General features: G+C 32.9%; 2 protein-coding genes across 2 annotated transcripts; one reads left to right on the plus strand and one right to left on the minus strand.

Annotated features, from left to right (window-relative positions):
* Nucleotides 1–1,723: 1,723 nt before the first annotated feature.
* Nucleotides 1,724–4,845, plus strand: LOC25492671 (fructokinase-2). Its single transcript, XM_013600854.3, has 4 exons — nucleotides 1,724–2,283; nucleotides 3,145–3,477; nucleotides 4,216–4,332; nucleotides 4,460–4,845. The coding sequence occupies exons 1-4, from the start codon at nucleotides 1,867–1,869 to the stop codon at nucleotides 4,586–4,588; spliced, it is 996 nt and encodes a 331-aa protein (XP_013456308.1). The 5' UTR covers nucleotides 1,724–1,866; the 3' UTR covers nucleotides 4,589–4,845.
* Nucleotides 4,846–7,056: 2,211 nt separating this feature from the next.
* On the minus strand, nucleotides 7,057–9,988 carry LOC25492672 (B-box zinc finger protein 24). Its single transcript, XM_013600856.3, has 3 exons — nucleotides 9,494–9,988; nucleotides 8,296–8,598; nucleotides 7,057–7,727 (listed from the first exon to the last, which is right to left on the minus strand). Exons 1-3 carry the CDS (start codon nucleotides 9,674–9,676, stop codon nucleotides 7,491–7,493), a joined length of 723 nt encoding a protein of 240 aa, XP_013456310.1. The 5' UTR covers nucleotides 9,677–9,988; the 3' UTR covers nucleotides 7,057–7,490.
* Nucleotides 9,989–11,303: the final 1,315 nt, after the last annotated feature.

Genomic DNA, 11,303 nt, shown 5'->3' on the forward strand with positions numbered 1-11,303 from the left:
TGTTTTATATACATCATCGTTCTCGTCATATTAATCCATCCAAAAAAAATGAAGCTACATTGAAGGTCCATTCTCATATGACATATATAAAACTTTCATCCAAGCACGATTACATGCGGCGTATGCACTTCTATTATTGAAAGAGTCTCAACAACTTGAAACCTCCGCCAACATAAAAAAAGGTCATCGTGTCTTGGACGACCAAATGAGCCAGTCCACACTTTTGAAATCTCAACAAGTGTGGCTTCTCATTGTGATGCGGCAAATGTTATGGTTGATCTATCTGAACAACAAGTGGTAATGATCGTATCCTTGATCTGATAACTAATAAATAGTTGGTTGACATAGTTAAGCTCATGATTCATAATGAAGTTTTTTTTTTTTTTTGGCTTTCGCACCGGTTTCCGACCCATCAAAGGTGAACGACTAATCTGATTCATGCGTAGAGCGAGGCAGCGCACTGGCCAAACATTGTTACCCCTGAAAATCGGACGCGATATTTCCCGGATAATTCATAATGAAGTTTAGCAGACTAGAAAGTTGAAAGCAAAAAGAGGCCATTATATTAACAATTCAGTCACTTCGACCACTCACCGTATAAAGCTCCCAAGGTTAGAGAAACATTATAGTGTAAACTAAACTAGCTAATGCAACAACAAAGTATTCAAGGCTCCCATCCGTCAACATTATTCTTGATTCCCTTAAAAAAATTACACTTGATTAAATATTCTAGTTATTTATCATAAAAATCTGGTTATTTTGAAAATTAAGTATTAAATCTTGTGTCAAGTCTCAAACGAGAACCATAAGATTAAAAAGTGAATCTTACAACCAAATTAAGCATTAAATCTATCATTGCAAAAAAAAAGTATTAAGTATTATATTAAACTAGTGTTCAAATGGGCACTATTTAAAGTTTTTTTAATAAACAATTTTAAGTATTATATGTTTTTTACTATTATTTAAATTATTTAAATTACGTCTGTCACTATTTATGTATTATATAAAATTTTGATCTTGATTTAAATTATATGTATATATATTTGTTATTTTTTTTGTTGAAAAGATATGTTTGTTATTTTAAATAGTAGCAACTTATGTTTATCTTTTACCAACAATATAACAAATATTAAGGATTTATATGAAATTTTGATCTTGGTTTAAAATTTTATGCATATATATTTGTTACTTTTTGTTTTTCTTTAAGGATATGTTTAATACTTTTAAATAGTAACAAAGTTATGTTTATCTTTTACAAACAAATATAATAAAAATTCTTAACTTTTTCAATAAATTCTTTAAAACAATTAGTCTAAATAAATTCAAAAAAATATATATCGTAGGGTATAACTGAAATAATGAAGAAAAAAAATATGTAGTCTAAAAATATCATGATTCTTTTATATATTGTTATATTACATGTAATATCACTACACCTTGTCAGAAAAAAAATGTAATATCACTACCCAAAAAAATATTACAGGTAATAAATTCTCTAAACAAATTTTTTTCCTTAAAAAAAAATATTCTCTAACAAAATATGTTAAATTAATATTTTTGGCCTGACCAAAAAAAAATAAAAAAATTGGGATATTTGTTTTTTCAGATATTTTCTGAAGAAAACAATATTCTTAATTTATTCTTCTAAAGAAAAGGTTAAAAGAATCTTGACGAAAAAGAAAACGGATAACTTCAAATTAACTTTATCCCATTAATCGCGAAACTTGATCCTAATCCTTTTATAATCACTCTTTTCCTATATAAACTCCATCTAATCACCTCTCATCTTCTATATTCACATTCTTCCTTCTTACTACGCTATTAAAATCAATTCGCTCTTTTTTCTCTCACAACGATCCCAAACCAATGGCCTCCAACGCTTCCCTCCTCCCCGCCACCGGCTCCGGTCTCATCGTCAGCTTTGGCGAGATGCTCATTGACTTCGTTCCAACCGCTTCCGGCGTCTCCCTTGCAGAAGCACCTGGCTTTCTCAAAGCTCCCGGTGGCGCACCCGCTAACGTTGCGATCGCTGTTTCACGACTCGGTGGTAAATCAGCCTTCGTCGGAAAACTCGGTGATGATGAATTCGGTCACATGCTCGCCGGGATCTTGAAAGAAAACAACGTGAGAGGGGATGGTATCAACTTTGACAAAGGCGCTCGTACTGCACTCGCGTTTGTTACTCTACGCGCCGATGGAGAGCGTGAGTTCATGTTTTACAGAAATCCGAGTGCTGACATGCTTCTTACTCCTGAAGATCTCAATCTTGAACTCATCAGATCTGTATGCAAATTTCTTCACTTTCTCTCTCAAATTTCTTGTTTCTTTTTTTGATTTGATAGTGTAGTTATGATTCTGTTTCACGCGCGTGTTTAATTGGATATTGCTGAGTCAGATTTTTCATGCAGTGGGTCCCTAGGTGGATCTAGATAGACCGACCAATATAACGCAAAAAAATAATTTTTGTTAATTAAAATTAAATTGTTTTAATATTGGCATTATTACATGATCGGAAAAATTGATAGGGGTGGTGTCTTTGTCACGTGAGGGGTGTCACGTGTTTTCCTTTATCAGGGTCTGTGGCTTACGCTTTTTTGGTGAAGTAGGTAAGAGGTTTGGGTCCCACTTCAAACAAGTGGATACACTGTGGCTGTGTCTTTTTTTAAAATAAATAAATATAAATATTAATTAATTATCGTGACGTTTACGCTTTAGAATGGGGATGGGGTTTGGAGTGGAAGTACTGCTGTGTTACCATCATGGCATCAGCTACTTTGACCTTTGTATTTTTGTCTCATCATATCAAAATATCCTGTTTTTGATTTACTATATTTATTTATTTTTATCTAATTAATTTATTAATTTCTGAATTTTGATTTGAATATATATATATATATATATATATATATATATATATAGTTAATTTAGTCCCTAAACTATATATAATTTTGGAACCTTTTAGTTGATTTTATTAGTTTAAGGGTCAAATCGATGGGAGTGTGATGGTCAAATCAGATGATCCAAGTTTTTAAATTATAACACAAATCAAAATCTGCATTGTTTTGGATAGTTCGATCTTGATCAATTTTTCACCTATGTCTCGAATGCCTAAGAGTAATTGAATTATGAAACATGATTTTTCAGGCAAAAGTATTCCATTATGGATCGATAAGTTTGATTGTGGAGCCATGCAGATCAGCACATCTGAAGGCAATGGAAGTTGCCAAGGATGCTGGGTGCCTTCTCTCTTATGATCCAAACCTTAGGTTACCTTTGTGGCCTTCACCAGAGGAAGCCCGTAAGCAAATTCTGAGTATATGGGACAAGGCTGATCTCATCAAGGTCAGTGATGTGGAGCTGGAATTTTTAACTGGAAGTGATAAAATTGATGATGCTTCTGCTCTCTCCCTGTGGCACCCCAATTTGAAGTTACTTCTTGTAACTCTTGGTGAAAATGGTTCCAGATATTATACCAAGGTAACATGCCTAATCTTCAATTTTACTTGTTCCTTTTTTTATTGTATTTCTTGTTGGCTTTTTTTATCCTTCACTCTTAGCCTACATATGGTATTGTAGTACTTTGATTAGTTCCCATTGATGATCTTGTTTGGGTAAACAGTTTATAGCATAAACACTTATCATATAACTGCTTATGTCTAAGGTATTTCATTAAAAAAAGATAAGATAAGGTTAAATTGTTTTCATATAAGATATAAACTGTTTTCGTAAGTTGTTTATGTAATCTTCTCAAACAGACTTACAAATGCCTATGCCAGTAGTTAGGTTCAATTTCAATCCGTAAAGGCGATCTCTAGTTAGTCTAATAAGCAGTTCTGTTTCCCACCTTACTTTTCCTCTGTTTTTTTCTTTCAAAACAAATGCTTTGTTTTGTTTTTCTCTGTTTTAGTTTCCATTCAATAACTTATCTAGGGGAAAGGAGCTTAGTAGACTTTTTGGGTAGTGTACGTGCTTTTCATTTTTTTAACTTAGATGATACATTCACACCTGTGCTATGGCTTTAGTGGACTTCTCATGGTAAAATAACTTGCTACAAATGTTAGCATTTGAACTTCCCTTTCTGCATTTAGATTTTAGTTTTGTCATGTGAGTATGTGACATTAACTCAATTACAATATTGCATGTTCTAGAAAGTATGTTAAGTTCTGATTATAATCTCAAATTGTGACAATTTTTCTCCTTTTCTGCACAAATCAGAATTTCAAAGGATCAGTAGATGCTTTCCATGTCAACACTGTTGATACAACTGGTGCTGGTGATTCCTTCGTTGGAGCTCTGTTGGGCAAGATTGTAGATGATCAATCTATACTTGAAGTGAGTGCTTAGCAAGATTATAGATGATTTATCCATACTTGTATCATATTGGTGTTTTTCTAATCTTAGCAAAGTGTTTTCATATTTTTAGTGATTGATTTTTATTGTTCACGTTCTAAAATTTCAGGATGAAGCAAGGTTAAGGGAAGTACTTAAGTTTGCAAATGCATGTGGAGCAATTACTACTACCAAAAAGGGAGCAATTCCAGCTCTTCCAACAGAAGCTGATGTCCTTAGCCTGATCAATAAGGCATAGAAATTTAGTGCAAATATCGTTTTAGTTTTCTTTTTTATATATTTTTTTTCACCGTTACATCTTTCCGCCTGAGTTGCTTCTATCAATTTAAGTCGGTTTTTTTTTTATCTCTTTGGTTTTCTTTGTTTATTTTATTTCCTTTCTGCGTATCAACGGTAATATCATATGATTTTGGTTTGCCAAACAATGTTTTCTTCCAAATTTTGTAACCAGTAGTTGAATAAAGATTTGAGTTGAGTCCACATTGACTCGGCCAACTGATTTAATATTTACGATTTTTTCATTAAAATAATTGTTCGGAAATTGAATCAAGGATAATAATTCTTCAAACTTGCATCATAAGGTAGACATAAGCCAAGTAAAATAGCATATAATCTCCACTGTTATTACTCGTCAAACCTCAAAAACCTGATGTATATGAATTTGATAGGAAGGTGCCATCTCAACATTGACTTTAATAGTACTATCCAAAGCTTTAGAGGCCAACTGGCCTAGTTTGTCTATTGGGTTTGAGGGTGCTATCGTTGGTAAGGAGGTGCACCACATCCGAATGCAAAACCATCATATGGCTAAGAAAATTCAATTCAACAAATCTTTCTCATTAAAAACCTTGTCATTCCTAGCTTTTCATAAAATCAAATACGTTATTAGGAAGAGTGCTATTTGGAGAGAGCATGATGCTTGAACAACAAAGAAATATTATGCAAATTGAAACATGCGTACTTGTGGAAAAGAAGGCTTTTCAAATAGCAATGTGTTTTTGGTCTTCGACAATCTCTAAAGTGTGAAGTAAACTCTTAAGATGGTTGCTTTCCTGACATCCAATAGTTCCTAGAAACACATGTACATGACTAAAAAAACTAACGGTAGTTAACTACCGTTGGTTTTTCTAGTTATAAGTCTGCGGTAGTTAACTACCGCTGGAGGTATTTTAGTATTTTACTTGTGTTTTTAGAAAGTTTTTGATGTTAAAAGCTATTTTCAACTCTTAAATAGCAAAACGTTAGTACGAAAGCTGCTGTCATGCATAAGTAAAATGTTTTAACATCCATTACATTATTTAAACCATCTCCAATGGGGCAGCTTTGTTCATTAACCCTGGTACCAAATATAGGTATCTCCATTAGGAAGAAAATGAGAATGATATTTGTCGAATATGAGTTCAACTAAGCTCTCTCTCTCTCTTTCTCTCTCTCTCCCCGTGGGTCTCACAACTTTTTAATGTTAAAATATCATAATATAATGATATGAAATTATTGATGGATGATGTAAAGTTATTATTGAGATCTATTCAGAATTTCGATTAGAGGTGATGGGTTGAAATGGTTTATTTGGTAGATTGCTAGAAAGAAAAGAAAAACAAAACAAAACAATAGGAACAAAGTCCGGCCTAGGGCATCAAATCTCAACAAAGTCTCCAACTTCGGGGGAGGACCCACCTAAAAGATCGCATCTAACCTTAAAAAGGAGTAACACCTCTTTTATACATGAGCCTTGAAGGTAAAAATAAATAAATAATAAAGTAGAAACTTGACTAAAACTAAGCAAAACTACGTATTTGGTCCTTTAAGTTGACCTTTTAGAGAGATCCCAAAACTTTGATAACCGAGGGCATGATATGGTCTAAAATGTCTTACGGTTAACCGCCATCACATTATTTAGACCATCCCAATTCTTTGTAAACACTTTGAAGGTTTTTACATTGTTAATCAATCCTAATAATTTGATCAATAAAAATATTTGACTTCAATGCTAACTACTTGTAAAGTCACACTTATAATTAATTGTAATTTGTAATATTTTTGCACCGTGTATCAAAATTAAACTATAATTGTTGGCTTTGTACAAATCTACACTGAACTACTTGAAGCATCACGTTTTATAAAAGAATTTGTGTATGATAGCCACAAGCAACTGAATGCATTAAGGCAATGCAATATGTGTGCAAGCAACTTCGGTAATTGTCTATTTGATAGCCAAAATCCAACTTATTTGGTGACTTGTGGTTATCATAAACCACTATTCTTCTGAGTAATGAATGCTTCACATACTATTTTAGAGAGTATAAGGCAACGTGATTCATGAAGCCCCCAAATATCGTAGGCATATCTTTGTTGTAGGAATGGATCCTACATGGTTGTACTTTTCAGTTATCAATTATTACAATACATGCAGGTCATATCTCAATTCGATGTTAAAATGAACCTAATTGATATAAATATGTAGTGTAATTTGGACATGAATCACATCTTCCAATAATGAATCAATACCTAAATATTGTATAGCCAACCACATTTTCTAGTCAATTTGATATATGACTTGAATGGGGATCCATACCTAAATTTTGTATAGCCAGCTACATTTTCTAGTCATATTTGTATAACTAACCATTGTTCTTTCATCATCTGATATATGCCTTCAAACTTGAATTATTTGATGTTCATATATGATAATATCAACTTACAATGTTTTTTTACTCAAAAATGTCATTTTTATTGATAGCAGTTTTGCTCTATGTTCCTTAAGAATGGATCAAGTTAATCGATCAATTTCTCGTAAGTTCTCAAATCACAACATAACCCTCAGTGTAACAATTATACCAAATGGTCTTCAAGATAACAACCATAGTACCATACACAACATAAACTACCCAATTTTGCATGGACCCTGTGAGCACCTCTAGATCGTAAACAATGATCACAAATGTCATGCAAAATTGAATACCTTTAAGGCATAATTCTATGCTTTTCTGAACTTCGAATTGACTCGAAGCTCCTAAAATGTGATACTACACACAGCTAGTTAACATACTTTCAATACTTATAGTATCTTTAGAGAAGTCTGCATATAACTCATCCATCTACAGATTCATGGATCGGGACAGGCGAGATGGTCATCTGCATTAGCCGAGATCTGGCACCATGAAGTGCTCATCATCATCGTCTTCATGTCGGACTTCAATCCTAGGCTTTTTGTAAGACATATAAGATTTAGAGGCTTTGTAAGGATAAACACTGCTAGCATGCATTACCGGAAGTTGAGGAACTTCAGCTGCAGCTAAACCTTCCTGAGGAAACTGGTCATTGAAAAGACCTGCATCTGATAGCCATTCAAGCTCTCCAAACTCCATGGATTGCTTCTGAAACGAAGGAAAGGAAAAAGTTCCAAATATTAAAACAATATAAAGGAGTCATCAAAATTATGTTACTGTTAACATAATCATAAAGGCAAAAACAAAAATCTCCATACCATTGCTTATGCAAATATGGTTCAAAGTATTAATTCAAGACCTCAAAAATTCATATAAACAGAAATCAAGCGGCAGAGTCAGTGTGTACTGTAGAGAAGTTAAGCTACTCTTGCTCATTATTTCATTAAACGAACTGGTTTCTTCCTTCGTAGATCATTTTTTTTAAGAAGCCAAACTAACCCACCAAAATTGGCACCGGGGAGAATCAAACCTGAGACTTTGAGAGGAGCACACTCCAAGGTCTCAAGCCAACACCAGAAGGCCAACCCAAGTTGGTTTCCTTCGTAGATCATTTATCAACAACAAAATTCTTGATTGTGTACCATGCAAACATTTATAAGTAAACTTTATAACTGTCATTCCCTCCATCATAAATCATAATATCTCAATCAATAATCAACGAATTTCTTAGAGCATATAATTGCAACTACAATATCATGAAATAAAGTTGTCTTACCTTGTCAGGTGAATCAAAGCCGGTTAATTCCAAGAAATCATCAACAGCCCAAGGGGATGCAAAACTAGGCACTTGCTGAGGAGGAGAAACTTTGACGGGAACTTGTTGTGTGTCTGGATTAGATGGTTCAACTTGGCTTTTCTCGTTGTCTTTGGTGCAACTAGAAGCCAAAGCCACACGGATACCGGTAGCAAGGAAGCGCTGGTGGTTTCCAGAAAGACTACCAGCTACATGAATTGGTTCATCGCAGTCCTTGCAGAACAGTGCTCTGTCTTCAACACAAAATATGAAAGCTGGCTTATCCTATAGTTACATGATGAAGGACAAAGTCAGTAAAATCATCTATGTTCAGCAAATACTTCAACCATCAAATAAATTAATCCAGTTCGAAACACAATTCAAATTCCCGATGAAATTTGCAATATTCGGATTGTGGAGCTATTTGATTTAAAGAGATAAATTCTTTAAATGCTAAATCTGATGTACTGGGTTTGATATTTAGATTACCTAGATGCTTCTTATTCAAAATAAATAAGGTTTAATTACACTTTTGGTCGATCCTTTAGGCATGTCCTATTCACGCCTTAAGGGTTAGTCTAGTGGTATGGATGATGGATCGAGACACCGAAGGTGTTTCGATTCCTGCTACAAACACAACCTCGTCCCCAAGACATTGATTACTATCTATGGATGATGAAAATCGTTTATACAAATGCATATCCAATCAATGACAATTATAGCATGATATCATTATTTTATCATGTTAGTTGCTAAAATATCTTTACAAAATTCTTCATAAATCTACATGGTCAGATGTGAAGACAGATGCATGTGCAAAAAAAAAAATTAAAAATTTACATGGGCTGTATATGTACAAGTACAAATAAAATCTTTATTCCAAACTCTCATAATAATTTATTAAATCAATTTACAGATCAAATATATTCATTTTTAAAAAAACACATTCTTTTGCATAGAAAAGATTAATTAAAATATCATATTTTCCTTTCTTTAAATCCTACAAAATTCAATATATATTATTAAATAAATTCATCATGAAGCTCCAAAAATATTATTTTAATTAAAAAAAGACTTTAAAGATTTTAAATAAAACAAAAATTCAGAGTAAAATCATATTTGCTAAACTTCTAAAATTGATAAACTAAAAAATGATAAAAAAAAAAAAAAAAAAACATACTTGGCAGATATCACATTTAGGAAGCTTGTTAGAAAGACATTGAAGAAGAAGCCTTTGATGTTTGCTAGCAAGCTTATTAGCAGCATGAACTTCAACATCACATTTAGCACACAAAGCAGCTTCATCAGCACAACAAATCACCGTAGCAGGTGCTTTTTCACACACATCACACTGTATTTTCATCTTAGCCTTAACAAAAATCTTCTTCTCTTCCAATAATTTAAACACCTATATTTTCTTGTATAATATTCCAAACCCTTTTGGTTTCTCAAGCCAAAGAAAGTCAAAAGTATAGATGAATGGATAAAAAAGATTAGGATATAGAACAAAGATGTATGTTTTGGACCATGCAAAATATAGTGAGTGTGTGAATGAGAAGATAAAGGATCTTTAGTGTTAGATCTTGAATAGTTACGTATTAATATGTAACAGCTAGAGTGGGGTCTGTTTGGTACTTGTGTGGCTGAGGAGGAACCAAGTAGTTGTTGTGGGCCCTATGTTTTTATTGATATTTTATATGTTTGGTCCAAGTCGATGGGGAATCATGTGCTTTGTAAAGTGGGTGGGATAACAAGGATATGTAGGGAAGGAGGGTGTATCAAACATTATTTGTTGCATGTAATAAAGGAATCACACTATTTATATGCAAGGTGTCATTTCTACATTTTTATATAATTCTCTTTTCTAAATTTTTCAACTAATTCAATGGATATAAAAGTACTCTTGAAAAGAGAAATTATATTTCAACAATATATTTTGGACATCTTTTTCCTATTTATATTATGTTTTTATTTTTTTATTGTTTTTAACCAATACAAAAAAAGAATGTTGTCACGAAAGAATGTATATGAAAAAACATTTGTTTGGCGGGACGTGTTCCTCCGGACGACCAAAGAAAGCTCGAAGCGAAGAAGGAGTGCGACGCGGCATGAAACCAAATGCAAACGCAACTCAAACGCACAAACAAGATGCATAAAGACGAGGATAAAGAACGAAGGCACCAGATAATTTTCCCGAAAGTGGCATGAAATAAAAATGCATAAACACGAAATGTGCCATGAAATAAAAATGCATAAACACGAAAAGGGAGAGGGAAGACATAGGCAAAGCGGAACCTGCAACAACCGAACGAAAAAGCTTCTTAAACTTCTTTTCATTAAAACGTTCAAATCAATTACAAGAGGAACCGCCGCAATGGAAACTACAAGAAATTAAAAAAAAAAATCTCTTCTAGATTTTGAGCTAATTCAACAGAAATAAAAGAGCAATTGAAAAATAAAATATACAATATATTAATAGAACAATATTTTAAAAATGACATCAATAAATAAGATTAAAATAATAAGTTTATCTATTTCTGACCATATGGAGGAGATGAATTTTTTCTATTACATTACATGGCTTAAATATGTGTTTAAAAGTAGAGACAACCCTCATTTCAAAAACTAATTTTACGAAATTGTGGTAGGTTTAACTACAAATTCTAAGAATAACGTATGAAACGCTTAAATACATACATTTAAATGTTATTGTAAACTGCTCGGGGTACCTAAGACAAAAAAAAAAAAAAAAAAAAAAAAAAACCCCACTCTTGGGAGGATTTTTTCTTCCATCTCGGCGGGAAAAAAAAAACTCTCCATCCACAAGATCCCATATGAAGCAATCCCACTTACAAATATAAATTGACATCCTATTAACAATCAAACTTAAGTATTTTTTCAAAGGTCAGAGGATTAAATAAAATGGCGTAGACTGCATAAAAATAGAAAAGTCGATGATGGTGTGAAAACATATTGGGTTGTTATAGAGT

The sequence above is a fragment of the Medicago truncatula genome, chromosome 4, assembly GCF_003473485.1.
Source record: "Medicago truncatula cultivar Jemalong A17 chromosome 4, MtrunA17r5.0-ANR, whole genome shotgun sequence".
Classification (NCBI taxonomy): domain Eukaryota; kingdom Viridiplantae; phylum Streptophyta; class Magnoliopsida; order Fabales; family Fabaceae; genus Medicago; species Medicago truncatula.